This window comes from Cavia porcellus, unplaced genomic scaffold (assembly GCF_034190915.1).
Source record: "Cavia porcellus strain 051 isolate PalLab524CR breed Dunkin Hartley unplaced genomic scaffold, mCavPor4.1 scaffold_12, whole genome shotgun sequence".
Lineage (NCBI taxonomy): Eukaryota > Metazoa > Chordata > Mammalia > Rodentia > Caviidae > Cavia > Cavia porcellus.
The window spans coordinates 11,853,557-11,880,313 of NW_026947495.1; the positions used below are offsets into that span (position 1 = coordinate 11,853,557).

General features: G+C 37.5%; 1 protein-coding gene and 1 non-coding gene across 3 annotated transcripts in view; one reads left to right on the plus strand and one right to left on the minus strand.

Annotated features, from left to right (window-relative positions):
* The window catches only part of Cntnap5 (contactin associated protein family member 5), a 779,115-nt gene that overhangs the window by 30,186 nt on the left and 722,172 nt on the right, over nt 1–26,757 (minus strand). For both annotated transcript variants that reach the window (XM_063258867.1, XM_063258866.1), the window contains one exon: nt 26,022–26,109. In XM_063258867.1, coding sequence (XP_063114937.1) covers nt 26,022–26,109 — 88 coding nt within the window. The remainder of the gene's footprint in view (nt 1–26,021; nt 26,110–26,757) is intronic.
* LOC111754189 (small nucleolar RNA SNORA40) lies at nt 18,831–18,964 on the plus strand. Its single transcript, XR_002788902.1, has one exon. It is a non-coding gene; the product is annotated as a small nucleolar RNA SNORA40 (small nucleolar RNA).

Consider the following 26,757-nt stretch of genomic DNA (forward strand, 5'->3'; position numbering starts at 1 on the left):
CTCCATAATCACTTTCTAACTTCTTTTGTCAACAATTTTATTCTTTGACATTGGGAGACAGCCAGCTTAGGTTTACACAGTTTGTTCAGAATTAACTGTTTCAAAATAACACTGGGAGTAAAACTCAAATGTAAATCATTCTGAGAGGAATGACTTGACTAGGAAAATCCTAGGGCTAAACCTACTGAGATATCCCAACTCCCAAGAAATCAGAGATGGCAGTGATATTAAACCAATATCAGTGAGGAAAGTGATCATGACAAAGTGCATCAAGATTACCCAGAGAAAATGATGATACTTGCAAAAACCCCAAAAACCTTTCATATGAAAGGGGCCCTGCAAAAGGTTTTGTGTCATTGAAAGCATAAAATATAACATTAGAAGCTGAGCCCAAGTTGCAAGAGAGGTTGACATTTTATCAAGGTTTAAAAAGATTTAAATTATACAAAAAGATGACTAGTGCTGTTCAAACACGGATAAGTTTTGTATAAAGAAACAAAACACTTCAATTCTTTTTTTCTAATGCTTTATGTTGCAGTATATTAAGCAACTATTAATTTTAATATTTTATTTCTCTATGCAATAAAAAGAATTTTAATGCTTTTGACAAAAAGATTTTAAAGGTTATTGTACTGCCATAATTTTCTTATGAATTACTAAGATCATTTTATCCACTTTTAGCTTGTATGGTCACTTTTACAGCTCTAGCGTACTAAGTAAGGCTTGCTGGCATGCAGACCATTAATGGATTGTTAAATCTGCCATTGCTGAATTAAGTGTCTTCTGAGATCGTAACATCTTCTATGTCACTCTACCTATTTTAAAGCTCCAAAACTTGGAAACAAAAGAAGTTAAACAATATGCACAAATTACCAGTCAGTAAGTGGTTGCTGAGATTCAAACCCAGTGTTGGACTGTAGATTACTCCATTGGCTTAACCTTGTCATTTCTGACATTCCTAGGACTGTGTACTAAGATATACGTCCTTCAAGGTAAATTGCACTTGTATGAGGTAATCATATTAAACCAATCTTAGAAATGGGAACCAGTTCATTAAAGGCCCCCGAGGAAAGGCATGAAGCTGAGAAAAGCTATCCAACATCTCAAAGTAAATGATGGTATCTGACTCCATACAAAGACTTTTGGTGTGGCAAATAGTGGATAAATACTGCTTGTTGAATGAATGCATTCAGTGGCTGGACATTTAAATTATATTCTAAACTTTCTTCTCAGAATCTCAAAACCAAACTTTCCCTTGCCCTTAGTAACTTTCATCTGCAAGGTTTTGCCCATTCCAGACAGCCAATCTCATTTGTCTTTTCTGAAGAAAGGAAATATTAACTTCCTGGCAACCTAATGACATCATAATGTCTGATAATTGTTTACTGTGTTTTTCTTTGAGACTGCGTATGTGTATTTTTAAATGAGTGTTCAAAGCCCAGATGATAAACAGCGTATTTCTGGGGTTTCAATATAAGAAGTGTGTTGGAACTAGTAGTTTATACAGCAAGCTTCAAGTGACACTACAAATTTGATCCAGGGATTATTAACTGATAATGAATGGCTTATGCATCATGCACTGTGAATTGCACAAAGCGTTGGTGGCAGTGTCTGCGTGAGGGCTGAGTGCATGGCTTTCAGAATCGGCACAACAAGTATACCAGGCACACTGATCACTGGGAGGTTTCCCCAGCTGAAGCCTTCCCTGCAGACAAACCAGGCCCTCACTCCTTTAAAGAAAGCTTTCTGTCCTCAGCAGCCTACAGACTCCTTTTCTTAAGCTCTTTCTTTAGACTCAAATTGCTGCTTCCTTGCTTTGTCTTTTTCAAACTTTTCATTGGTATTCAAAGAGCTGGCTGCAAGGCTTGGAGGGTCCAGATGGAGGAAACACAAGTTCATTCGCTAACTTCTCCCATAGGACAAAGGATGCACGAGAAACTCCCCCAATCTTCAAAGTCAGCCTCTCTCAACAATTTGTATCATTATCCTGCTGTTAAAACTCTCACCCTTGGCTAAAATGAAAGCATTGTCTTTCTTTTTTCTCTACCTGAGTCTGGAGAGCATAAAATCCTACATTATCTTTTAATTATGATTTAAACATAACAATAGATATGACAAAATCAGTTCATTTCATTGCCAGTTACTAGGAAGGCTAATGTTTCCAGTTATTGTCAGAATTTTCTTTTCTTGATTCATATTCCTCTCTTCATTGATAGCACCCTTGGTTTTCTTCTTTTTAAAATGATTTTAAAAACTCTAATCATGTTTCAGTCAGAAGAAATCAGAATAACAAAGGCTAAAGAGATTCATGCTTGCTAAACCAGTCCACCTGGAAAATCCCAGTCACTCTTGCTTTAGCCCATCATCCTGGACAATGTCACAGGGCCGTGCTTACCTCACTGGGAGCTAAGAACCTATCATTTTTACTTGTTCACTTAGGAAACAAAAACACACTTATATTCAATTAAGAAGATAAAGAGAGTGAATATGGAACACTAGACAGCTTTGTAGTAATCTCCAGCTCAATACCAGAGAAGTGAAGTTTCTTCATTATCTCTTTCTTGAATTGAAATTTTTTTCCTCTAACACAGGTTTTTATCATTAAAATATCATATCCTGGGTCAACATTCAATTCTTATTTAACACTGAATTCTCAGAAAACTTTCTTGTTTTCTTTTGGGTTCCTTTCAATCTGCAATGAAGTTGGACACAGTGCCTATGTGTGGTAGATTATACGGCATAGCAATCTTTGCCAGGCCTTTCACTGAGCTGGGTCTGTGTCTCCTCCTGCTGAATCTGAACTGACTTGTGACTGCTTTTGCCTGTGGAACCTCTGAAACCTATGTTCTGCCAGTTCCAGGAGCAGCCAGAGCTGGCACCTTTTGTCTGGTAGCAAGGCTCTGTGGGGATGATCTAAAACCAAATGGAGAAAAGAATCTATTGAGATCAGCCTTCCAAATGTTCTGTATCAAGCTACCAAACATGTGGGGCGAATCCAATTAGACCCCGAAAATTGTTTCTGCTCCTCACTAGTTCCCACCAAGTCATTTAGTCAACACAATAAAGAGTTGAACAACAAGTACAGCTGGCTGGGGCCAACTTCCTAGCCCCCAAAATGATGTGTTATTCTAAAATGCATGTTAGTTTACTTTCCTAAATTATGGTATGATGTAATACATAGCAATTGAAATTCAGCATTCTGCTCCTATGTCACGTGTACGGATACTCAATAACACCTTGTACACTACAATCTAAGATCTCACTGCCTTCTTGTGTAGAGTCCCCCCATCCAGCAGAGGGCTGTATCACAACCTACACAGCCCCAAACTGTCAGTTTTAATTAAACTTTCACCTAATACACTACTTGTGTTCAGCCTTTTCGTTTTTCTTTTTTTATTCAGATATAATTTATTGTTTCTGTAAGATTACAAATTCTGAGAAATTATGTTTGTGTCCTATGTACCTTTTATATAACAATATATAGTATTGACTATATATATATATATGTATATATATATAGGAATATATATTATATATAGTAGAATATATACTGTATAGAATATATATTGTATATATACTTACATATAATACTATATATATATCTATATACTATATATACTATAAATACTATATATACTACAGTGGAATATATACATATATATATTTCAATCTTTACAGCCAGGAAAATCTGGCTTTCCATAACAGCTCAGCCAATTAATGAATGGTTCAGTGGCTGGTGAGTTTGAATTCCCTGTCAGGCCTTAGAGTACAAGTAGTTTATCTGAGAAGTGATAAAAGCACTGTAAACTAGTGGAGAAATTAAAGATGGGAAAGAAATGCAAAGGTACATTATAAAACCAGCACTTTAAACAAGAAGAGCTTCATCTCCCAAGAGAACTGTGGAAGCCAAAGTTCATACATTAATCTCAGCTCAACTCTTGGTGAGGGAGCAGAGATATTAATACACCCATTCACATTATTCTTACCTGCTCAGGGCAATTCCCAGCAGTGTTTAAAACACTGGCATATCTGGCCTTCCATATAGACAAGACAAGCATGCTCCATATCAGAAAAAAAAAATTACCAGCAAAATATCAGGAGCTAGAAATTGTAAATTAGCAAGCATAGAAGTGATAGAGGTGAAGAAATGGGACACATCTCCAACAGCATCGGCTAAAGTAATTCTGTGCAATTTACTGAACTGAAATCTCATTATCTCTCAAATCTAGTTAAATATAATGAATTCAGAGAATTTTTTTTTTTTTTTTTTTTTTTTTTTTTTTTTTTTTTGTAATGGGGATCAAACTCACGACCTTGCGCTTGACAGGTAGGCACTTAGGCCGCTGAGCTAAATCTCCGGCACCTTTTTTCTGAATTCGGAGAACTTTTATGCTGAACTTGATGCACATTATTTTTAATGCTCCCAAGGTATGCACAGATATGCACAAAACTCAGCAGAGAACAAAATAGATAAAATGCTATGGTGCAATAAATAATCATTGACAAAAGTTCAGTAATCCAGCTACAAAGTAATAATAAAGATTGGCTCTGCTTAAAATTTACACTTGGCAACTAAGAAACAGCAGAGATAAGAATGGAAATAACAACACTATCTTGGTTTATATTGCTGAAATATTATAATAAAAACACATATCAAGGGGGAAATAATTATGACAAAAAGAAATGCACATGTTGCCACTTTTATCACAATAATTATTGGCATTAGCAATGAAAGATTGGAAATATATTTGTATTTAAAATTAACCAGCAAACAGCTACATCATAGAGCATGCTAGTGAATGTCTTCTGAAATGCTCCACACTACAGTGAAAAATATATAACTACAGTTTAAAAGAAAATATTTCCAAGAAAGAGAGAGAAAATGTTATATATAAGAATTCCTTCATCTTTTTGTTTAAAATTGTCTGCAATTTCCTTTTTTAATTGAGATAAAATAAAACAAACTGTCCTAGTGTTTGAGACCTATATCTGTTGATTGGACCCCATCCACTGCCACGATCTTTGCAGATCCAGGGAATGAGACATCATAAAAGAGGATGGTGGAGGAGGGATGTGACAATCTGCCACATTGTCTTTCTGGAGCATATTTTTTGTGTTTCCACTTTCAGATATTCTTTTGTAACTGTCTCCCATCTAAACATCATACAGCCACTGTGCACCAACCATTATGTGTACAACACATACAATATATATATATATATATATATATATATATATATATATTCTATCCCTATTATTTCATCATCAAACATAGCTACAGAAGAGTCCCAGTTTAACACAAGAAAATGGAGGCAATCACCCACCGTACTCCCTGACTTTCCACCCAGGCAACTTTCAGTGCTTGGTGTTCAGATATTTTTACAACTGATACTGAAGAAATAAACAGATTCCTCCGGAAGGAGCAGAATAGAATTAGAGAGAGATAATATTTGAGGAAGTTAAGGGGATGAATAATTAGGATAGAAATTATGTCTCACTCTCCTTGGAAGACCTGGACAGAAACAAGTTTTACCTGAGTTTTGATTACTAGAGATATTTGTCTGTTATCTGAAGGAAGACCTTGGGGATCACAAAGCAACCGTCAAAATTTTGAATTTATTGTTTCAGAAGGTTACTCACATGCTGCAAGTTGAATCGCAAAGCACAGCTGATGACAATTTAGATACGACTCACAGTTCTGGAGACTCCCAGAGCAGAACCCAAGAAGAGATATCGGTATAGGATCTCATTTAAAATGAGGGAGCCAATTTTCTTGATTGACATCCAGGTAATGAGAGGAAGTTTCAGAGGCAAAATCCTCATTGTACTAGTACTACCCAGGAGTCTCCTGGAAAGCAGAGCCATTAGGTGGTGTGTATGGATGACGCTCATCTGTGTATGGCAGTGGGTTACCTAATTGAGAGACTGAAAAGTCCCAAGAAGTTTAGTAGGCAATCTGGAGGCCTGAAGAACTGGTGGAATAAATTTCAATTGGCTAGCTAGTGGGCTTAAGATCCAAGAGAAGCTGACATTTCATACAGAATGCAAAGTCAGGGAAGGACCAATGTACAGCTACACATCGGAGAGGAGATTTTCTATGTTCTAATCAGACCTCTATGTTTTACTCAGGACCTCAACTGACTGCCTGGATAAGGGGTAACAATGGGAGGGTGTGTGTATAAAATACTTGACTTACTCATGAACTCAAATATGAGTTTTCATCCAGAAACACAGACCTACCCAGAATAATTTTTGATCAAGTAATCAGGGCAGCAAGGATCCACCCAAGCTACACATAAAATTATCTACTCACTCCACTTCGTGCATAGGTTAAAAAGATGCTAGCCCCTCTTGATTCAAGTTTTCTGTCCCCTGGCCACACAAGGCAATTCTTTTCTTAGCAAGATAAATGGCCATAAGCCAATTACAAAGAAGCAAGTTATATATAAAGTATATGGAAACTTTTGGGGTACACTGAAGGTACACCTATGTTCTCTTGAAACAATGAGAATTCCTGAGCAGTCTTCAAGTATCAGTTTTACTAAGTAGCACAAAAGCAAATGATGAGTCCTGAATTATGGTCCCGAGTCCCTTTGTTACCTCTGCAATGAGAATGCCTTTCCACCCCACCCTCCCGTTTTGAAGGCCTTGGGAAAGACAAGATGCCAAATTCTAAATTCTTTCAAACTTCCAAATGTAAAGTTAAACAAAGAAGCACATGTCATTTAAGTCAAAAGGAACTATGAATTAAGAATTTTTATGAAGTGATCACACTGCAGAACAGATTCCAGTGAAAGTTAGCAACATGTGACTCCAAATCGCATGCATTTCCTACCATGTTGATAAAAGGAAAAGCATATTTAGAATTACGTGGATATTCACACACAGAAGTAATGATATTTTTCAAAAGCTAGTAAGAGTTCTCTAGCAACCAAATAGTTGGGCATGTGCTTGCAATAGGCAAGGTCAAAGAAAAGAGTGTTCCCATGGGAAAGCCAATGTATGTGGCGTAGTGTGGATAGTAGGTCAGTAAGGAAACTGCTCCCAGTGAGGCAGACAGCAGGACCTTGTAATTCCATTGGTAATTTGATAGATATAGATATATAGATATAGATATATAATATGCAGCAAACTATTCAAGGAAGTTGACTGTAAAGTGGTTACTTTTATGTTATTGGGATTTCAATTCAACAACAGCAACAAGAACAGACTGTGGTACCATGGCCTGTCAGTATATCATCTGTCAGCTTGGCTAGGTTTCAGTCTCTGTCTTGGTTACTTTTTTCTCATTGCTAGGACAAAACCCTCGACACCCAAAGTGAAGGGAGGAAAGGTTTACTCACTGTTTGTAGAGGTTTCAGTCCATAATCAGCTGGCACCACGGAAGGGTGGCACATGTCAGGGGGAAGCACTTCAAGGCAGCAGCCAGAACAAAAGGGGAAAACAAGATTCTTCTCTTCCTTCATATTGTACATAGGTCACCCCCACCCTTTCAGGACTGGTGTAGCACTCATAAATCTTCTTGCTCTCCTTTACACTGAATGAGGATATTTAAAAAGTAAGAACCCCACTGCTCTCTCCTTTAAACTTCAAAACTTTTGAAGTTGACACAACGTATTAATCATAACAGTTCCGTTATTCAATCATTAATCACAGGCTAATGATTAATGCCATGAACTTATCTCATGAATGAAACTCGTATGCGAGCTTCAGGTAGGGGAATCCTCACAGACAGTCTAGGTGGGCCTAACTCAACAGTGCAGTATATTCAGGAAGAGTGTTTCACTAGGGTTTTTGAGAAAGAATAAATTCCTTTTGTTGGCACAGATTTTGCCAATACCTCCGAGCTCCAGCCTCACTTCCTGCTGCCTGCCCTGTGAACCTTAGTTCACAGATCAAACTCCACAAACGCAACAACTACTTCTGTAGGATACATCTCAACACATCATCACTACAAACAGGCTTCACTGTTTAATCTGGCTGACACAGGTGGGCCCAAAATTAAAGATATTTGGCATCTAAAGCCTCTGTGTTCTCTCATCCAACAAACAGAAATTTTAAAGAAAAAGAAAATAATTTTAAACAGTACATTTCACTGCAATAAAAATCCATTTTTTTGAGAAATGAATCAGAAAGTGCTATGGGTTTGGAGAATCATAAGTGGAGGTCTAACATGCTCACTGAAAAATGGCAAAGGAATTGACAATTATGCAGCAGACTCTAAGATTGCCAGTGTGACTCTTCCCTAGCATGAATACCAAACCATTGCCTGTCCAGATAAGAAAGGAGAATTTTTTTCCTAAGGAATCTGCCTGTACAGAAAAATATAGCTAAGAATAAAGTTTATCTATTTATGGACTCAACCTTCCTTTTCAGGTAGCTCCCAGTCTGTGCACTTTGGTCCTCTCACTCTAAAATATGAGTAAACCACTCCAGATCATCAGAAGCACAAGGAAACCCTCTATCAAGAATGAGGGATCCAGTGAATTCAGTGATAAGAAGTGACTTGGTAAGTGTTGCAGAGACGAGCCAAACACAGTAGCACACATAGAACAATACATATACACATACATATGTTGTCACACAAGTATACACAAGTGTGTACAAACACAAATACTGGCATGTGCACATACAGCATAGGTGTTGTTTTATTTACTTTTCTCATAACAGAGACAAAACACCCAACTTGTTCGTAACTGAACTTTCTGATCTTGATCTTTACTGGCTGCATTTCCATCAGTGCTGTGGTCTTCTGAATTCTAATCGGAATTTCCCATCAAGTTCAGCTTATAGTGTTCCTAGGATGCTTCTTCAGCAGGTATCTCTAAAACTTCCCAAACTCTCCCTATACCAGCTTCAAAGGCTTCTAAATCACATGACCAGGCAGTATTACAGAAATTATCCCATTCTTGCTACTCAAACTTGTCTTAGTTACTTTTCAAAATACTCAACACCCACAAGTAAAAGGAAAAAAAATGTTTATTTCAGCTTAAAGTTTGTAGAGGCTTCAGTCTATATTTATGTAACCCTAAAACAGGGTGACATGGGAGAGGCATGATACAGGAGAAAGAGGAATGATACAGGAGACTGAGTACTGTTGTGTCAGGGCAGGCAGAAGCCAGCAAACAGCAGCAGAAGTAGCAACCTCAGACAGCTGCAAGGGCCGCAAGCCTGCTTCTTCCTGCCATCCCTTCCAGGCTACTTGCCTTTTGGGTGGTGCCATCCACACCCAGGGAAGGCTTCTGATTATCTACACTCAAAACTATGTTAAACTGCTACTCAGTGGATCAATTTGGTAATAACCACTCTTAATCCTGGTGTCACAAACCCTAGATCCAGTCACCTCTGAAAAACCCCACCTAAGAGTACATGAGGCTCTGGGGGGACCTTCAGATATGAGCCATAACACATATGCACACAGACAAGTATGCACACAAAGATATGCACATACAAGTACGTATAAAAACAGATACCCATATATAGAAATGTGTAAGATCACACACATATACCCATGTATGTGAACACACAGACAGGCATGTACAGATAAGTACACACATATCCTTACGGTTTGGATGCTGGTATTTCCCTAAATATTTATGTGTTGGAAGCACTGTCCCTAATGTGCTGATATTGGGCAATGTGGACCTTTGTAGATGAGACACAGTGGTAAGTCATTAAGTCATCAAGGGCACTGCTTTCAGAAGGATTAAGAAGCTATCAGGAAACCTTTTGGTATACGTTAGAGAAGGTGATTATAAAAGCCCAAGTCTGGCCCCACTCAGTGTCTCTCACACTGGGTTTTCTGTTTCAAAATTTAATACTTTTTTCCTCATGCACTCTTCACAGTGCCATGGAGCCCTCGCCATGGCTACCACAGGCCATGGACTATGCTGTCTGAATTTCCAGCACCCAAAACTGTAAGCTAAATAACCTGCTTTCTTAAACCTTCGCCCATTTCAGGGATTTCATTAAGGAAATAAGGAACCAAATAACACGCTCATACTTCAGTATTCATACAACAACTCTCTGATGGAAGACAACACTGCTCTGCACAAGCAAGAAGAGAAGTTTCTGGCCATCTGATCGGGATTGATAAGGTACAATATTCTGGTTACAGATGTTCCACCTTTGATTTTCCTCTCTATATTCATAGAATATGTATTTATACTTTTTGTTTTGTTTTTGTCTTTTTCCTTTTTATCGGTATCAGGGATCGAACTCACAACTGCCTGCTTGCAAGGCAGGCGCTTATGCCACTGAGCTAAATCCCCAGCCCCACATTTATACTTTTAAGATTACTTGTGTTATACTGAAATGTTTGCACACAACTTTGGTTCCTACTAAGACTGTTTGACTCTTAAAAATAAAACAACTTTAAGGGCTTCTACCATCTTCTCAGCCCCACTGGGTGTTGAGTGCTGCATGCCATCAGGGACTGAGTAAGTGCCAGTCACTCTTACCCCAGCCCTGCCTCATCTGGGTCAACTCATAGACCACCTTCTTGAATGGTGGCATTTGAATTTAGCCCCCACTTTAAAAAGCATAATAAATAACTGCTCACCAGGCTCTGACTTCCATTCCATTAAAGTATTCTGGACCCCTAAACTGAGCACGTTTTGGGGAGGCCAGCCTTCCCTCTTTCCCGCAACAGCTTCAGTTTTAGCAGCCATAATGTTGGGTCTCTAAGATGCCTTCATCCTAGAAGATCAGAATGTCTAGTCATCTTCCTATGAATTCTAAAATCATTGCTAAGAACACCAGCCATTCCCTTCTGCATTGAGAATAGGCATTCTGTCAGCAATGCACTAATCAAAAGAACTATACTATAAACCATACATGGAACAAAAGCAGACCACAATGGCATGTGCCTCCAAGTGGTACTAAGAATATGGATAACAAAAGTTTCTGCCTTGAAAGACCACAGACTTCCCTAGGGATGCAACTACGTACACAGATAAGCACAAGTCAAGGAAGTATGAGCAAACTCCAAGTATAGAGAGATAGGTCTGCTGCAGCCTTGAACTAATATGCAAATCACCACTGTGATGGTTCTGAACAAGATTCTCTCCATAGCCATCTGTGGTGATGGGCTTTCCTTTCCCCTGTCCAGGATGATCAAGATCCCTTAAACCCCGAAACAGCTGGGCAAGCCTAAGGACCTGGCTTCAAGGAGGCCAGTTTTATAATCCATGATCTGTTTCTTCCCTAAGTGAACATTGTGCAGGCCATACCACAGCTGTTTGATTTGCCTCTGGAATGACCTTGTCTCCCTTCCTGTTGTTTCCTCCATGCTTGTCCTCCTTATTCTGCCATACAATGACCCATTAAATTACCCAGTCTAGAATTTCCTGTTCCATAGTCTTCAGCTGGATTTTCTCCCTGGTCCACTGCTGTTCCCAGGGAGGACTCCAGTCTTTCTTACCTGAAGGATACACATTAGCAAACCTTCCACGTTGAGTCTCTTGCCTCCATCTACCCACTCTATTCACAGGGGAGGGGAATAATGGCTCAGACCATGATGTCTTTTATAACCCACCCAGTAGAGTTTGTGCTCTCCTGCAGTGTCTTCCTACCTGAAACTTCCTGTTTTCCTTGCCTCTATTCATTTTCCTGCATGTACAAGACCCTCCAGGGTAGCTTACTTACTATTAGTAAATTATCTCTGCCATCCTTTCTTTTTTCCATCTATGGAGACCAAATCTGTGCTTCAAACAGGTGCTGGGATGTGTCCTCTTAGACCACATAGCTCCTTGTCATTTCAGCTGGGAAGTGTGCTATGATTTGAATGACCCTCATTAATCTCATGTTCAAATTTAATTGCCACCATCATGTTAATTAAGGGTTGAGAGGACCCAGAGGAGCTAAGCAATGAGGGGTTTGGCTTTGAGTTAGCTTTCGTCACTACAATCAAATACCTGTGGCAGGGATTAAACACCTCTGTGATATAAAGAAGTTAATTTAGTTCACAGTTTTGGAGGTTCAAAGACATGGAGCTGGCAGTCTTCACTCTGGTGAGGGTCCTGTCATTGCCTCTTGTCATGGAGGGTAGCACTGGTGGGAGCACAGGGATCAGGAAGGAATTACATCTCAAAGAGGAAACCAGAGGGAGAATGAGTGGGCCCAGGCTCGTGCTTTTAACACAACTCTTTCTCTAGAATTCACCAGAAAAATCCTCCCAGGGCAAGTGCCCTCTGGAGACCTATGAACCTCCCATGAGTGCTCCCTTCTGAGAGTTCCTCTTCCAACATCATCACACTGAAGCCTGGATTTCAATGCAGGATAGTTGAGCTCCAGATCCCTTACAAACCATAGAAGCCTTCATGAATAAGTTAATAATGTTGCAGAAGTTGTCTAGTCATCACAGAGTGCGTTATCCTCTTCTATTAAAGGATAATTTTGATGCAATTCTCCCTTCTCAGTTGCATACATGGAGAGGCTTTACACAGAAGCAAGTACAGTGTTCTAGACTTCTGTTGCTTATGAATTCCCTCTGTGGTATCTAGAAAACAAACTGAGATGACTTACTGTAATCTTCTTATATGCCTTAAGCACTCTCAATCTGCACAGTATTCATCTAAACTTTATATGTTATAATTATTACATTATTGGCTAACTCCCATAGACATGTGCTTTATCACCTTGTTAACAAAGGCCCACAGGCCACACTTATTTAAAACTTTCATATTTTCACTTTTTACCTTGTCTTGCATATAATATGTTCCAAAGAAGTATGCATAAGTGAGTTATCTATAAAATGTTAGAAAGGAATTTTCCTAATAACAAAAATTTATGTAATATTTATCTTTTCAGAGACACTTGCCCCATGCAAAGCTTATACTTAATAGAAGCCTTTTGAAAATTGAGAAAATAAATAAACAGCTAAGATAAAGGAAAGATTTCTAAACCTTTCAGTGTGTTAGAGTTCAAAAGTAGTTCATTATAAGGAGGTGAAGTCAAGCCAGAAATTTCTGAGGTAGAATAATTTATTTTTTTATCCTCTCCAGTTGGAAATAGGCAACATCATGCCTCAAGAAAGAAAAGGTGAAAAACTTTTCAAAATTAGCCCAAGACCCTACTTCTGACATTGACAATTGTTAATTGTAGAAATAATAATTGCAGAAATGAAAAGTCAAAATCCAAGAACTCAGGTGAAGTGTCATTTAATGTGGATGAAAGAGAAGCAACCCATCTTAAGTGGCAATGAGCTTCAAGCAATTGTAACTTATTTAATACCCATGTTATTGTTACTAATGGGATCCTATAAAAACACAATTTTTATAGATTAATGAGTAACTGGTGACCACACAGCCCACATTTAGCCATGAATTTCTTCCCTTTCCCTATGGCAAGGAATTCTGAGACTGTAGTCTGTGTTTATCTATAGGTGTCTTTCAATTCCTGATCACTTGGGTACTTCTCTGTTCATTAAGCCTCAAAAAACTCCTGACAGAGCTGCTACCATGTGGTCTTTACTGCCATCCAGGTCCTCTTCATGTCATTGCCTGTCAACATTGACATTTATAACACTGTTCCAGATTCCCCATGCAAAGGAAAACAAGTGAATAGCACTGCCATTGCAAAGGAAGTGGAATATCTCACAAAGAAAATCAGTAGTCAGTGTGGTTGTATGATACTATTAACAATAGTTGCTGTCTTTGAAAACCACTCTGTACCAGTCACTTTGCATGCATTATCTACTGTCTCCATAACAAATCAGTAAAGCAAATATTATTACTTCTATATTACTGATGAGGAAACTGAGGCCCAGAGAGATCAAGTTAGCAGCTACTTACATCAGCAAGTAACTTTTATAGGTTTGGAGCTCAAGGATGATTTCAGATTCATTCATTTCTTACCTTACTGCCAAATATTACTGAGAAAATGAAGATGCTGCACAGGGAACCTGCAGATCATTATCTGAAAGCCAGTGGCATGGGTGCAGGTACTGGGCCCATTACTATGTGACATTACCTTTTCTCTGGTTCTTAAGGGCATGTGTGTACATGCACACACACTTTTGTCTTTTAGTAAGTACAAGGCAGACTTACTACATGCCTATTAATATTATAGTGTTGGCAAGGAGGATAAATCCATAAATAAGGCTCAGGACCTATATTGGAACTTGATGATCCCATGCTGAGAAGTGTACTAGCCATCTGGAAAATTCAGAACTCATGGTCTTAAACTCAGTTGACCCTCAAGTATCACACTGTGATGCCCATCAGAGGCAGCTGTACTATTGAGAATCTATTTAAATAATATCGGGTGAGATTAGCCTGATTTAGTTCTTTAAGGTGCTTTCATCAGAAACAATATTCTCCACAGCCCTGATTCCATTAATTACTAATTATCAATTGGAGGCTAAAACAAACATTGCCCTATCCACTCAATCCCCCACTGCAGGACAGAAAATGAAGCTCAAGTTTCACTGTGTAAGAAGCCAGAAACCAAATTCTCTTTCCCCTGGGGAGTACATGCAACTCTAAAGCAGGATTAGAGTCCAGTGCTGTTCTCAAAAGGAAAATGTTGGATGAGGAGGCTTCTTTATCATCACCTAATCAATATTGTCATCATAATTGCCATGGTAATACTTTATTGGATCTTTGTTAGATGTCAAGCCTACCATCTGTATTATCCCCCAAATTTGTACATAACAATTCTTACAATAACATACACTTACATTCCAATGGCAGGTGGAAGTGCGGAGAATAAAGCAATTTGTCTCAGCCACGTTATTGAGCAGTGCAGTAATGATATGAATCTAGTGATGGTTCCAAAACCTGACTTATGAGAAGTATGCTGCACCCCCACCATGCTGAGAGTCCTGCTCTTTCTTCTCTCTGAGTATGTCGAGCTGAGCCCTCAGGAGGAAAAGCAAGTGTGTTCCATGCAGAGTAACTCGAGTCATTCCTCAAAAACCAAATTGTGACAGGATTGCAAGTATGAAATCACATTCAGTGTCTACAATTCAATGCCTGCTTTACCAACTACTAGGTTTGTAACTCTGGCTAAGTCACTTAACCTCTCAGACTCCATTTTCTCATCTGCTTACCTTCCTCAGTAATTGTGAGGGAAAAAAAGTAGCTCACACAAGAAACAAGTTTTGACAAGCAATATAGCATTGAGCAATACTAGTAAATAACTAGCAGTTTTATAATAATTTCAATATTAGTATACTATATATTATCTGATTATTAGTTATTCTATGATTTTGTTGAGGGGGTCTTGAAGTTATCACAGCCAACAAAAGATATTCCAAATCCTTGAACGACTGTAATATGCCTAACATCATCCTGGTGACATTCTTTAGAAAGAAATAAATTTAAATTAAACAGGATTTTTAGACTAGCGGCTGTTCAGGTGTTTTTATTGTCTATGTGGCCTACAGTATTGTCTGGCCCATAATAATGCTCAATAATTGTGACTGGAAGAGAATTAATTTGAACTCTAGAAATAACATGCATGACACACATTTTCCGCTCAACCACACCAAACCTCCTTTGGGAACACACCAAGTACGGATGTGGAAGTCTGTGCTTCTTTGCAGGGACAATTCTCCAATAAGAGAGGAGGCTGGTAACTGCTCCTCCCAGGTAAGGAGAATGTGCATTGGGAAACAGCATCTCATCAATGCTTTTGCTTCATTCGTTTTCACTCACTGGTATACACAGAGCAGACAAGTGATGACATCAAATGAGTAACTAAAAGGCATACTTTTTCAAAGAATGTTTCTACACTTAGGAAAAAGACATTTCCAGAACAGCAGAGTACAGAGGAGGCCTGAGCTTCTATCATGAAGTGATTCATTGAAGACAGGAAAATAAATTTGTGTTTTAAATCAGAAGATAACACATATTTCAGTTGCATGAAGAGAAAGTAAATTATCTACTAAGTTTCTCCATGGGGAAAAACATGGTTCCTTATTTTTAAAAGAACTAATAACAAACACAGCACATAACCCAGTTGCAGTTTATCACTAGTTATCTGTAGAGAAGAAAATACAAGACATGTATTTGGGAAGCTAGAAAGTTTACTGAACTGTCATATGTCACTGTGCTTTAAAACACATCATTCACTTCATAATGCAGAGGGCAGATCAGATTAATGAATCTGAAATATTTTATTGCACAGTGAAACAGTATCATTAAGAATTATTTAGGGAAAATATAGGACGATCACACAAGTTACTACAGTTTAAGCCAGAAGGAGTTTGTGGCTGGCTTAGAGGTATTTTTGTTTACTAAAGAACTAGGTATGGCCATAAATAAAGTGAAATATTACTGAAGAAACTGGTGTGTTTAAAATGAAATAATTTTTATGGGAGTCACTTGGGAAACTATAAACTTATACCACAAAAATTTCTTAAAAGTGCGTCTCTTGATTATTATCTTCCGCGGCTGCACACTTGGACTACTGATGCACAAGCATAGTCCATGCCTGGGACTGTACACAATTCCAAGCCCAGCCCCTAAAATCATCATCCCCATCTCTCCTACATAACAGAGCAAGCACAGTGCAGCAGAACCCTGCATCTTGAACCTGCCAGTGTCACAGAGCATGGCATTCCTTTCTGTCATCACTAGTTAATCTGGCATGAAGTTGATAAGGCCCTGGGTCAGTGCTAGTTGCTAGGGAGTCACACCATTGCTTCACAAGCCACTAAGGTTCGTAACTGCTCCTTCAGAATACTGTTCCATGATTTTATGGAAGTTCTCTCTACAATCAGTTCTCTATGCATGTTCAAAAGTTAATTGCATCTCCTTTATGTTCCCACAGTCTTCAAAATTCAGGAACTATCATTGTTTGAGTATATACTAAGTAGTAAGTGCTTAGCATACAGTGTCCCAGAGGCTCCTCACTGGCCACATGAATTGAATGCACTCAGGTCCCTTTTCTCATTTACCAGTGAGGAACTACAAAATATTAGAGAAATTCTCCAAGGCTTCATGGCAAATAATTATAGGGAAGGTATAAACATGGGTCAATTCATCCCTACAAAGCTAAGCATCTTTTACTCCATGATTTTATTTCTCAGTTCAATATTGAATTCACCAAATTTGAATCACAAGAAAAGATAACTGTGCACAAAATCAAAAAGGAATTAGAGTATAGTCTTCCAAAATGAGAATTCTTCAGTAGCCGCTTTTTATTTCTATGTTAATTCTTCTGTTACCCAAAAATGGCAGCCATAATTCATTGTCAATAAGATGCTAGACAAATTCCTTAAAACAAGCACATTCAAAATATTCCTTCAAAAATACTGTGATATTGCAGAAGGCAGAGTAGGTTTGAACTTCAAACCTGAAGAACTGGGGGGAATTTAACAACCTTGTTATTTAACAGATCTATTTAGAACTCACTTACCCTAACCAGACCAAAAGCATATGTGTAGTACTGACAAACTGCACTGCACTTTCCAGGTTTGTGCAGATTGAGAAGGAACTCTTCCAATTTCTCTGCAGCTATCAGGGCCAAGTGAATGCTGGAAGCTACACGGGCAAAACGCCATCAGAACAAAAAACAATGTCTCTTCCAGGTGTGAGGCTTGGCCTGTCAAACCAGTAAGTAGGCAAGGAATCTATAAATGCAAACTATATAAACTAAAAATGCTACCAGTATGGTTTGAATTTAAGTCATCACTTAATTTCCCTTCAGACTATGTAGTACTTATACTTTGTAAGTGTGAATACAATTCCCCACTGCCTAACCTTAACATGCTTTGACATTTTGAAAGTAAGCACATCCTAAATCTCTATATCAATAAGAAATATCCTCTCAGGAAAAAAAGACAATCCTTGAAATTTGAATTGCAACAAAAATAGTAGTTTTCATTTTATAATAAAATGTATTGATATATTTCAGCAGACTACAACAAGGAAAAATAACAAAGGGTAAAAAGGTACATTTTTTTTTTTTCTTTCAGAGCTGGAATGCAGGTCTGATGAATGCTAGGCAAGCTGTCTACCACAGAGATCCATCCCATTCTAGGCCTGGAGCTTTCTGAGCTCAAATCTATCTTCCTGTCCATACTATTACCATAGGGACAAGTTATTGGCTTAGAAACAAATTATACGTCATACTCTTTTTGAATCTGGAGAATGCCCACTTATGCTTCTAAATGAATCAAGTCATTTTTCAGGAGCAAATGCTTTTGTCAAATGGATAACTTCCTAAATAATGTGTTTTCTTTTTTTTTTTTTGCTTTGTGTTACTTTGTCTTAATCTCATTGATGCTACATAGGCCAAAATCAACAGCTAATATCTTTTGAAAGTAAAATAATATAAATAAACAACAAAAAACAGTGTAGCCTTATCAACCTCCCTGATTTGTCGTACTTGAGCATCAACCTTCACAGAGAACTGACGACCCCGTTTTGGTGCAGGAGATGGCATCTCTCATTCTCTGCACTCCTCTCTACGCTGTGGGATCCCTGCAGGACTGAAGCAGTTGTATTTATCACTGTGTGTGAAGCTCCTGGGTTGGTGCAGCATGTACTCAATCACTATCCTGTAAAACAGTGAATTTCTTTTCCTCCTACAAAAAGAAAAATGATTGAACTTGATTTTCTTTCACAATAGACTGTTATTAATGATACAGAAGAAAACTGAGATTTTATATATGCATTCCCTTTAATATTTACTCAGAAAATGTTTGCAAATCCTTAACGCAGGGTCAAAAATGTCCTTTTTCTAACATTAAAGGGTTGGGTGAGATTTGCCTCAGTTCTATGCATCCATGTCAGCACCATCATTCCCTGTTCTCTCTAGTCTTACTCTACTCTCTGATTCATGTATTTGGTTCTTTTACTTTGGGATTTTAAAATTCTTTTGGTACTTGTGTGCGTTTTTGTCTTAACTTGTGGACTTCTAAAAACTTAATGGACAGGTGCGAAAAATAAATCCACGTTCGAAACCCAGAACTCACAGTTCAGTAAGAGTTTTGATACGTGCAAGAGGAAATATTACTGTTAGGTGCCTGTGGTCCTGGGACTGCTGACAGGTGGAATGAGGCTTAGACTGTGTAGTGAGGCTCTGCCTGAGAGAATGATTCAGAATAAAAATTATGATAAGCTAATGTGAAAAAAATTTTCCCCAGTACTAGTATCTCTCCCTAATAGGTGAATAAGTATTCATGTCCAGTAAGAGACCAGATTATTAGTCTTAATCATGACAGCAAATCCCCCTATGTAACAGCAGTGTGAATGGAAAAGAACCTTGTTTTGAGGCAGAACAGAAGAAATTTTATTGAGTATGCTTCCAATCTAGCTCTTCCCTAGCTGAGTATCACAAAGCATCCGGAAAAAAATTTTTTTTGCCCTCAACTATGCAGTTCATTGCTTCAAAGTATCATTCTAATAGACCTGGCATTGGCTTAACTCAAGAGTGGAAGGTCTTAGAATTGTCATACACAGTGTCAAGATTCACAAAGCAATTTTAAAAATTGAGAGAGAGTATGTTATGAGAGCTTCATTACACAGAGCAGATGCCACCAAAAAGGTCTTGACTTTGTAGGGAGAGAGCTCTAATCATCTCTCCTCCCAAAGCTCTTGTAACCTGAAATAAAGATTCAGTGACCCAAGATACACGTAGGTAGTGCTTTTACTTTTTTGTTTTGCTTTTCATTTTTGGTAGTGTTTTATTTACTTCTCATTGCTAAGACAAAATACCTTACACCCAATGTTAAAGTGAGAAAAGTTTACTTAGCTCACAGTCTGTAGAAGTTTCAGTCCATAATCCACTGGTTCCAATGAAGGGTGACATAGTAGAGGTGAAACCATTACTGGCAGCAGAAGACAGCAAAAACAACAGGACAGAACAAGACTGTCTCTAATATTGTATCCAGCTACCAGAGCAAGGGCAGTACCAATCCATCAGGGAACTGATCCAGCAACTACCCACCCTTAAGGCCAGCACCTCCAACCGCACCATTGCACAACAAATCAATCACCCACTCTAGACTGAGCTGCCTCTGAAGAAAAGACACTATAACCACATGAGGCTTTGGGGGAGGGGGTACATCTGGACACAGATGTCCAGAAACCAAAACAGTAGCATAGGACAATCTTAATACGACGGACTTTCTAAAGTTTAATTCTGTTTAATGAAAATCAGCAAGCATTTTTTTTTTTGATACTTTGCTGAGCTTCAGGAAACAAAGAAGAATATTAAATATTTGAGGACTTTTCAAGAGCGTGGGTGAAGCCAAGACAGCCTGCCATAAACCAGTGTTAGTTTCACTGCCAAGAAATAACTGAGCCATTCTCAGTAAGAGGGGAATTTAAAGCCTTGAGCCTTTGTGAAAAGAAGACATTGACCCTAAGATTTTCACCTGAAGCTAAAGAAAACTGAATCAGGAAAAAAGAGTCACTTAATACAATATGAAATAAGCAAAGCAAAATGCGTGCCCACTTTTGATGTCATTCTAAATTGAAAAAAATACAGAAAATAAAAATGTACCAAATAATAAAGTCATGTAACATTAAGGAACATATATGTATTATCATTACTAAGGATCAAACCTAGGGCCCTACACAGACAAGCACTCTACTGCTGAGGGATAGCTCAGCACTTCAAGTTTTTTCTTTCGTTTTGAGATAGGGTCTCTCACTAAATCATCCTGCCTTGTCTCATATGTGTTGCTCTCTTGTTTTTGTCTCCAAAGAATCTGGGATTATAGGCACCCACTGCCATACCTGGCCATCATATATTATTTTCTTATCTACAACTTTTATGTTGAAATGTTAGTGGCTTAATCTCACTGAGGTTTGGAACTCAAAGTTAGAGAGAGACACACACACACACACACATAGAGAAAGAGATGGAGAGAGACAGACAGAGACTGAGATAGAGGCACAGAGATATTGGTATTGTCCTAAATGGGTAGCATCTCTGTGTATAGGCAAGATAAACACAGTCTTGCTGAGGGAGAAGCTTCCCAATTTTTGATCCTCCAAACTTCCACAAACTCATTTCAACTAAAAAGGACATTGTGTGTGTGCACACTGGCAAGTACACACTCACACCTAATACCCAGAACAAAGAAATAAGACACTGTAAAAGAACATTGCAAAAGAAAAGTATCAGACTTGAACCTACTCATTGCAGATAATGGAAATAACAGACACAAAATGTGCAATAACTATTAAGGAAATATTTAATGTTATAGAAAGATGGAAATAAATATGAAATAAATAGGTGTTACCTAGATGAACAGGCATATTTTCAAAATAACAAAGTTATGAAATCTTCAAGTCTTTTGGTGCAGTTTTTGGAGTCCTCGATGTAGAGTAACATGTACTCTGCAAATAATGATAATTTAACCTCTTCCATTTAATCCTTATTTCTTTTATTTTTCATGTCTAATTGTCCTATATAATGTTTATAGAATTATATTGAATAAAAGTGGGAATAGTGTACATCATTGTCTTATTCTTGATGTTAGAGTGAAAGGTTTCAGTTTTTTGACCATTTAGTATGATGTTGGCTTTTGGTTTGTCAGATTTATGGATTCTCAGATATCAGATGGCTTAATCAGACTGAGATAAAGGCCAGGTATTCCAATTTTATTCAGGTTTTTTTTTTATCATGAGTGGGTGTTGAACTTTGTCAAATTCATTTTCTGTGTCTATTGAGATGACCATACCATTTACACACTTCCCAAAGTTAGAAGTAGAAATAGCAAATAAATATATGAAAAAATGTTCAACATCACTGGTCATTGGGAAATGCAAATTAATACAACATGTGGTACGATTTCACCCCAGAAAAAATGGCTATCACAAAATCAACCAATAACAAATGTCGGAAGGGTTATGGAGAAAAAGAAACATATCACTTTTGGTGAGAGTATAGACTGGTACAACCATTGTGGAAATCAATCTGAAGATTCTTAAGAAAGCTAGGATTAGAGGTCCAATTTGATGCAATAAAAACATTATATCACAGCAATATATGTACACCCATGTTTATAGCAGCACAATTTTAATAGCTAACCCTTGGAAATAGCTCAAATGCCCTTTGACCAAGAAATGGAATATATATATATATATATATATCTATATATAGATATATAGATATATATATATATATAGTCTATATTATATATATTAAGTATATATTATACATAATATATATATATATAGTCTATATTATATATATTAAGTATATATTATACATAATATATATATATAGTCTATATTATATATATTAAGTATATATTATACATAATATATATATAGTCTATATTATATATATTAAGTATATATTATACATAATATATATATAGTCTATATTATATATATTAAGTATATATTATACATAATATATATATAGTCTATATTATATATATTATACATAATATATATATATATATATATATATAATGGGGTACTACACAGAAACAAAGAAGTGAGATAAACTGGACAAACATATGTGAATATCACCTCATTTCTCTGTTATTAAAAAAAAAAAAAACAAATGTGTGAATAAGGACCAAAATGAATAACAATTATTGTGAAATACAAAGAAATTGTTCAAAAGAAAGGACAATTAAGGAGGAGGGAGGAGGAAAAGAAGGAAACGAAAATAAAAAAAATCTAAAAAAGTAATCTTCACTCAAGTGAAATAAACTGGACACACATGTTTAAATATTCATAGTTTCTCTGGTGTGAGAAACTGAAAGGGGAAATTAGGACCAAAATATATAAGGGAATAGAAAAAATATTCAAATAGGGAGGAGAACAATGGACGAAGGGGGGAAATGAAGGAAGGGACAAGAAAAAAAGATTAGAAGGAAGAAAATGAAAATAGTTTTTATAAATGAGGAGGGGAAGAGGCATTGAAGGGAGGAGAGGGATGCGGGAAAAGGAGAATCAGGATACACCATGTACAGCTACAAACTCCGTCTGATAAATGTGATCATTACGTATATCTAAAATGTACCAATAAAATTAATCTTTAAAACCTCACAAAGTTACTTTTAGAAATCAAAAAAAAAATCATCAATGAAAAATTAATCGCTAAAAATAAAAAAGGGATTAGGCATATAGAAAGAAAGAATCAATGAAGTTGAAAATAGGATCAAGTATTTTGGCTAGAATGCAAAGTATTCTGACAGAGTAAAAATATTATTTAAAAAGGGTAAGAGCTCTAAGTTATGAATCAGAAGGCCTATGATTTATCTGACTGAAATCTAGAATAATTGAGTAAAAGGAGAAAGGAAGAAGTAATATCTGACACATCAAAATTTTTGAGAAATAATGAATAGACAGATGAATAATGCCTATAACCTGGATACACAGGTACATATGAACAAATTAATAGGCTCAAAGAGCATAAAAATATGAAGTAAGATATTTTAAAAAGAAATCGGTAGCCAAACAAATGATAATGAAAGCACAAAATTCAAAGAAGATTAGATGTCTTCAAGGCAGCTTATAGGAGGTAAAGTCTGACCAGAGATAGTTCAATAGTGCCAGAGGAGCAGAGCTACACAATCATTGCTGAGTGTGTAAGAGTAGCCTTCCTGCAGGAAGGGTTGAGGAGCACCCTGACAGGCATTTCTGACTCCCACAGAGTATGTTTTGCTAAGTTGGACCTTTCAAGGTCCCATGGCAACATCCTCAAGTGCAGAGGTGAGGAAAGATGTGTCTTCCTCCAGGTAGGAGCCAGTGCCCATTGGCTCCAACAAACTGGATTCTTCATGTTAAGTTGCATGTTAATCAACATTATCTTCCCAGCATGTAGGTAAAATAGGGACAGCAGCACAATTTGCGGTAGCTAAATCTTGGAAAGAACCAAAATGCCCCACTGCAGAGTGGATGAAAAAGATGTGGTATTAATATACAATAGAATATTACTCAGCTATAAAAAGGATGATCTTGAGGCCTTCATAAGTAACTGGAGGCAATTTGAGACTATCCTCATAAGTAAAATAAATAAGAATCATATTTATAAGTACCACGTTGGAGTAATAAAACCCAAAATGTGTAATTGCTATTGTAAAATGAGAGGAAAAGAAAGTATCTACAGAATATAACTGCATGTATGTTTAAGTGTGTAAGATAGATGACCATTTTACTAAGTTTTATTGGATTACTAAGTTTTGTTGAGCAGAACTGTTTTCAGTCTCATTGTTTGAATATCCACTTTGTATGCTTTAATTTTGTAACTTGAACAACTATTTTTAAGATGACAGTATGTAATTTATCAACTAGTGATTTCTTAGGGTTTTTTTTTTTTTTTTTTTTTTTTTTTTTTTTTGGAATTCTATAGTGTTGCTATTCTTTTTTCTGTTTTGCTTTTTTTTCTCTTTAAATAATTTTTTTTTTAAAAAAATTTACATTCAAGGGACCTTCACACAAGAAAAAGCATTTAATTCGAAAATGAAGAAATTGAACCTGGGAAAAAATAGGTCTGAGATGAAAGAATGGCCAGCAAAAATCTAATGGCTACATTAGTTAATCAGATAAAGAGTATTCACCCAAAAATAACAACTCTTGTAATTAGGAACAAGTAACGGGTAGGAAATAAACTAAAATAAACTCCAAGGCCCGTTACTATTGATTGGTTCATTCACCTGCCATTTGAGAAATGAACACTGACATTTTCTAGACTGCTTTGTTAAAGCTTTTGGATTCACATTATGTTCTGCAAAATATACCCTCTGTGTATACAAACAAACAAACAAACAAACAGTGAAACAGCTGATTTTCTTGACTTTTCAACTTTTCCACTGTCTGGCAGAAATCAGTGGCATGAGGCATATTGTGCTGCAATCCTTTAGTGAGCTCCTGCCTCTGACAACCAGACCTGCCCTCCTGTGGCCACATTGGCTCCTGGACCTGGGTGGTACCAGTGGGTAGTCAGTAGTTGCCCAGAGATCTCCCATCAAGCCACTTGAAAAGTCATTTCAAAAGCCCATGATAAGAACTCACACAGTAAGACCTACAACAATTTTGTTAAGAAATTAGCTTCTTGTTTTAAATCTAATCCTGCTTAAAATGTCTAAAGTTAGCAGTTTTTGTGGACTGTCTTGTAACAGAATACCAAAGTACACGAACAGAGCCACATGAATATTTGGAAACTGAAAACAAGGGGGTAGAAAGAAGTCCAATCACACTAGCAACCTCAAAACGTGGAATGAGTTGCACCTGACAACCTAAAAGACAAAAAACGGCCAAGCTGTGCATCGTATCATGACAGCTGTGTGGTCTTCAAGACTAAATACATAAGGCTTAAAGGTAAAAGAAAGATTGAACAGATGAGAAAGGATACACAGGCAAATTGTAACCAAAGAAAAACTGTAACAGCTGTATTAATGATGAAACCAGTTTAAGCTCCAGAAGGTATTAAAGTGGAAGGACATCATTAAGTAGGACAAATATACTCAACTCATCAAGAACATACAAAATTTTCAATCCTCTGTGCCCTTAATAAATACTCTGATATAGAAAGTAAAAATCTCTCAAATTTTCAGGAGAAAAAAAGAAAACCCTCTATTACCATAGACTTCAGTACACTATCAATTGTCTATATTTTTATTTTGTGTTTAAGTAAAAGTCAAATGAAGTAAAGCATTATACAGATTTTAAAACAATGCAAAATCCAGTAAAACGTTTTGTTAATGCTAGCATCATTATTTCCGGTCCTGGGTTAAAGTTAGAGCTTTTCACTGAGATGCTCTTCCACCCTTATTTTGAGACAGTCTTGCTAAGTTTCCCAGCCAGGCCTCTAACTTGTGATTCTCCTGCTTCAGCCTGTTTATTATTTTACTTGTTTTCTTTGCTACTTTACTTTTCTCAATTGCACACAAATTACTCTAGTAGAGATAAACTGCAGTAGCCATGCTTACCACACATGCACTGCCCAAACATTTCCTGTCATAAATCTTGAATCTAGATTTTGGATACCCTAGGAGCAAAAGCGCCAGTTTTAAACCCTGAGAAATTCCAATAGGAGATGTTGACTTATTTACTTGTGTTAACAAAGTGCAACAGAAAGGTATTGCCCAAGCAACAGACCTGTGATCCTGCCCAGGATGAGCGACCTTACGGTCCTGAACTCGACCTCAGGGGAGAAGTTGTAGTTCAGCCGGAGTTGCTGGTCCATCTGCCAGAAAAGAGAAAGCAAAGGCCAATCAGCCAAGTTCTCCACACAGGGCCAAGCAATTCCCACCTGGAAATAATTGGGAAAATGCATACCTTATAGAATTCACTCTGGGATCTTTTCTCAGGAGAATTTAAAAATGTCTCACTGAGCCTCCCACACTGCAGTAGAACACCTTTGTCTTTCTTTGCTGTGAAATGAGAGCTTTCACAGGCATTTTCTCCCCGGGAAATTCTATACAGCTTTGACAGGCATTTATCTCTCAGTGGAGATTTTCTCACCCAATTCTCTGCTGCACAAAAGGAAACAAAGGAAACCTGCCACATGGGATCAGTGCCCAGTGGGAGAGCAGAGGCTCTTCCTGTCCCTCCCTTCTCCCCTTCAGTCTTGGCCACCACAATTTTCTTCCTCTTCAGAATCCTGATGTGGTCTCATTCAAGTGTTGACGGAGGGATTTCCTGGGCAAGAGTAGCAGTTTGACAAACACCTGGCTCCAGGAAGGAGAGGTGGGGAGGAGTTACTGCGGCTATACCCTGGTCATCCCACCCTGCAGGGGTGAGCGAGCAGTACCCCACGACTGTTTCCAGGCTGTCCTTCAGGGGTCCTTCCTTGCTGAATCCACTGGAAATTCAGTTCCGTCTGTCTGTTCCC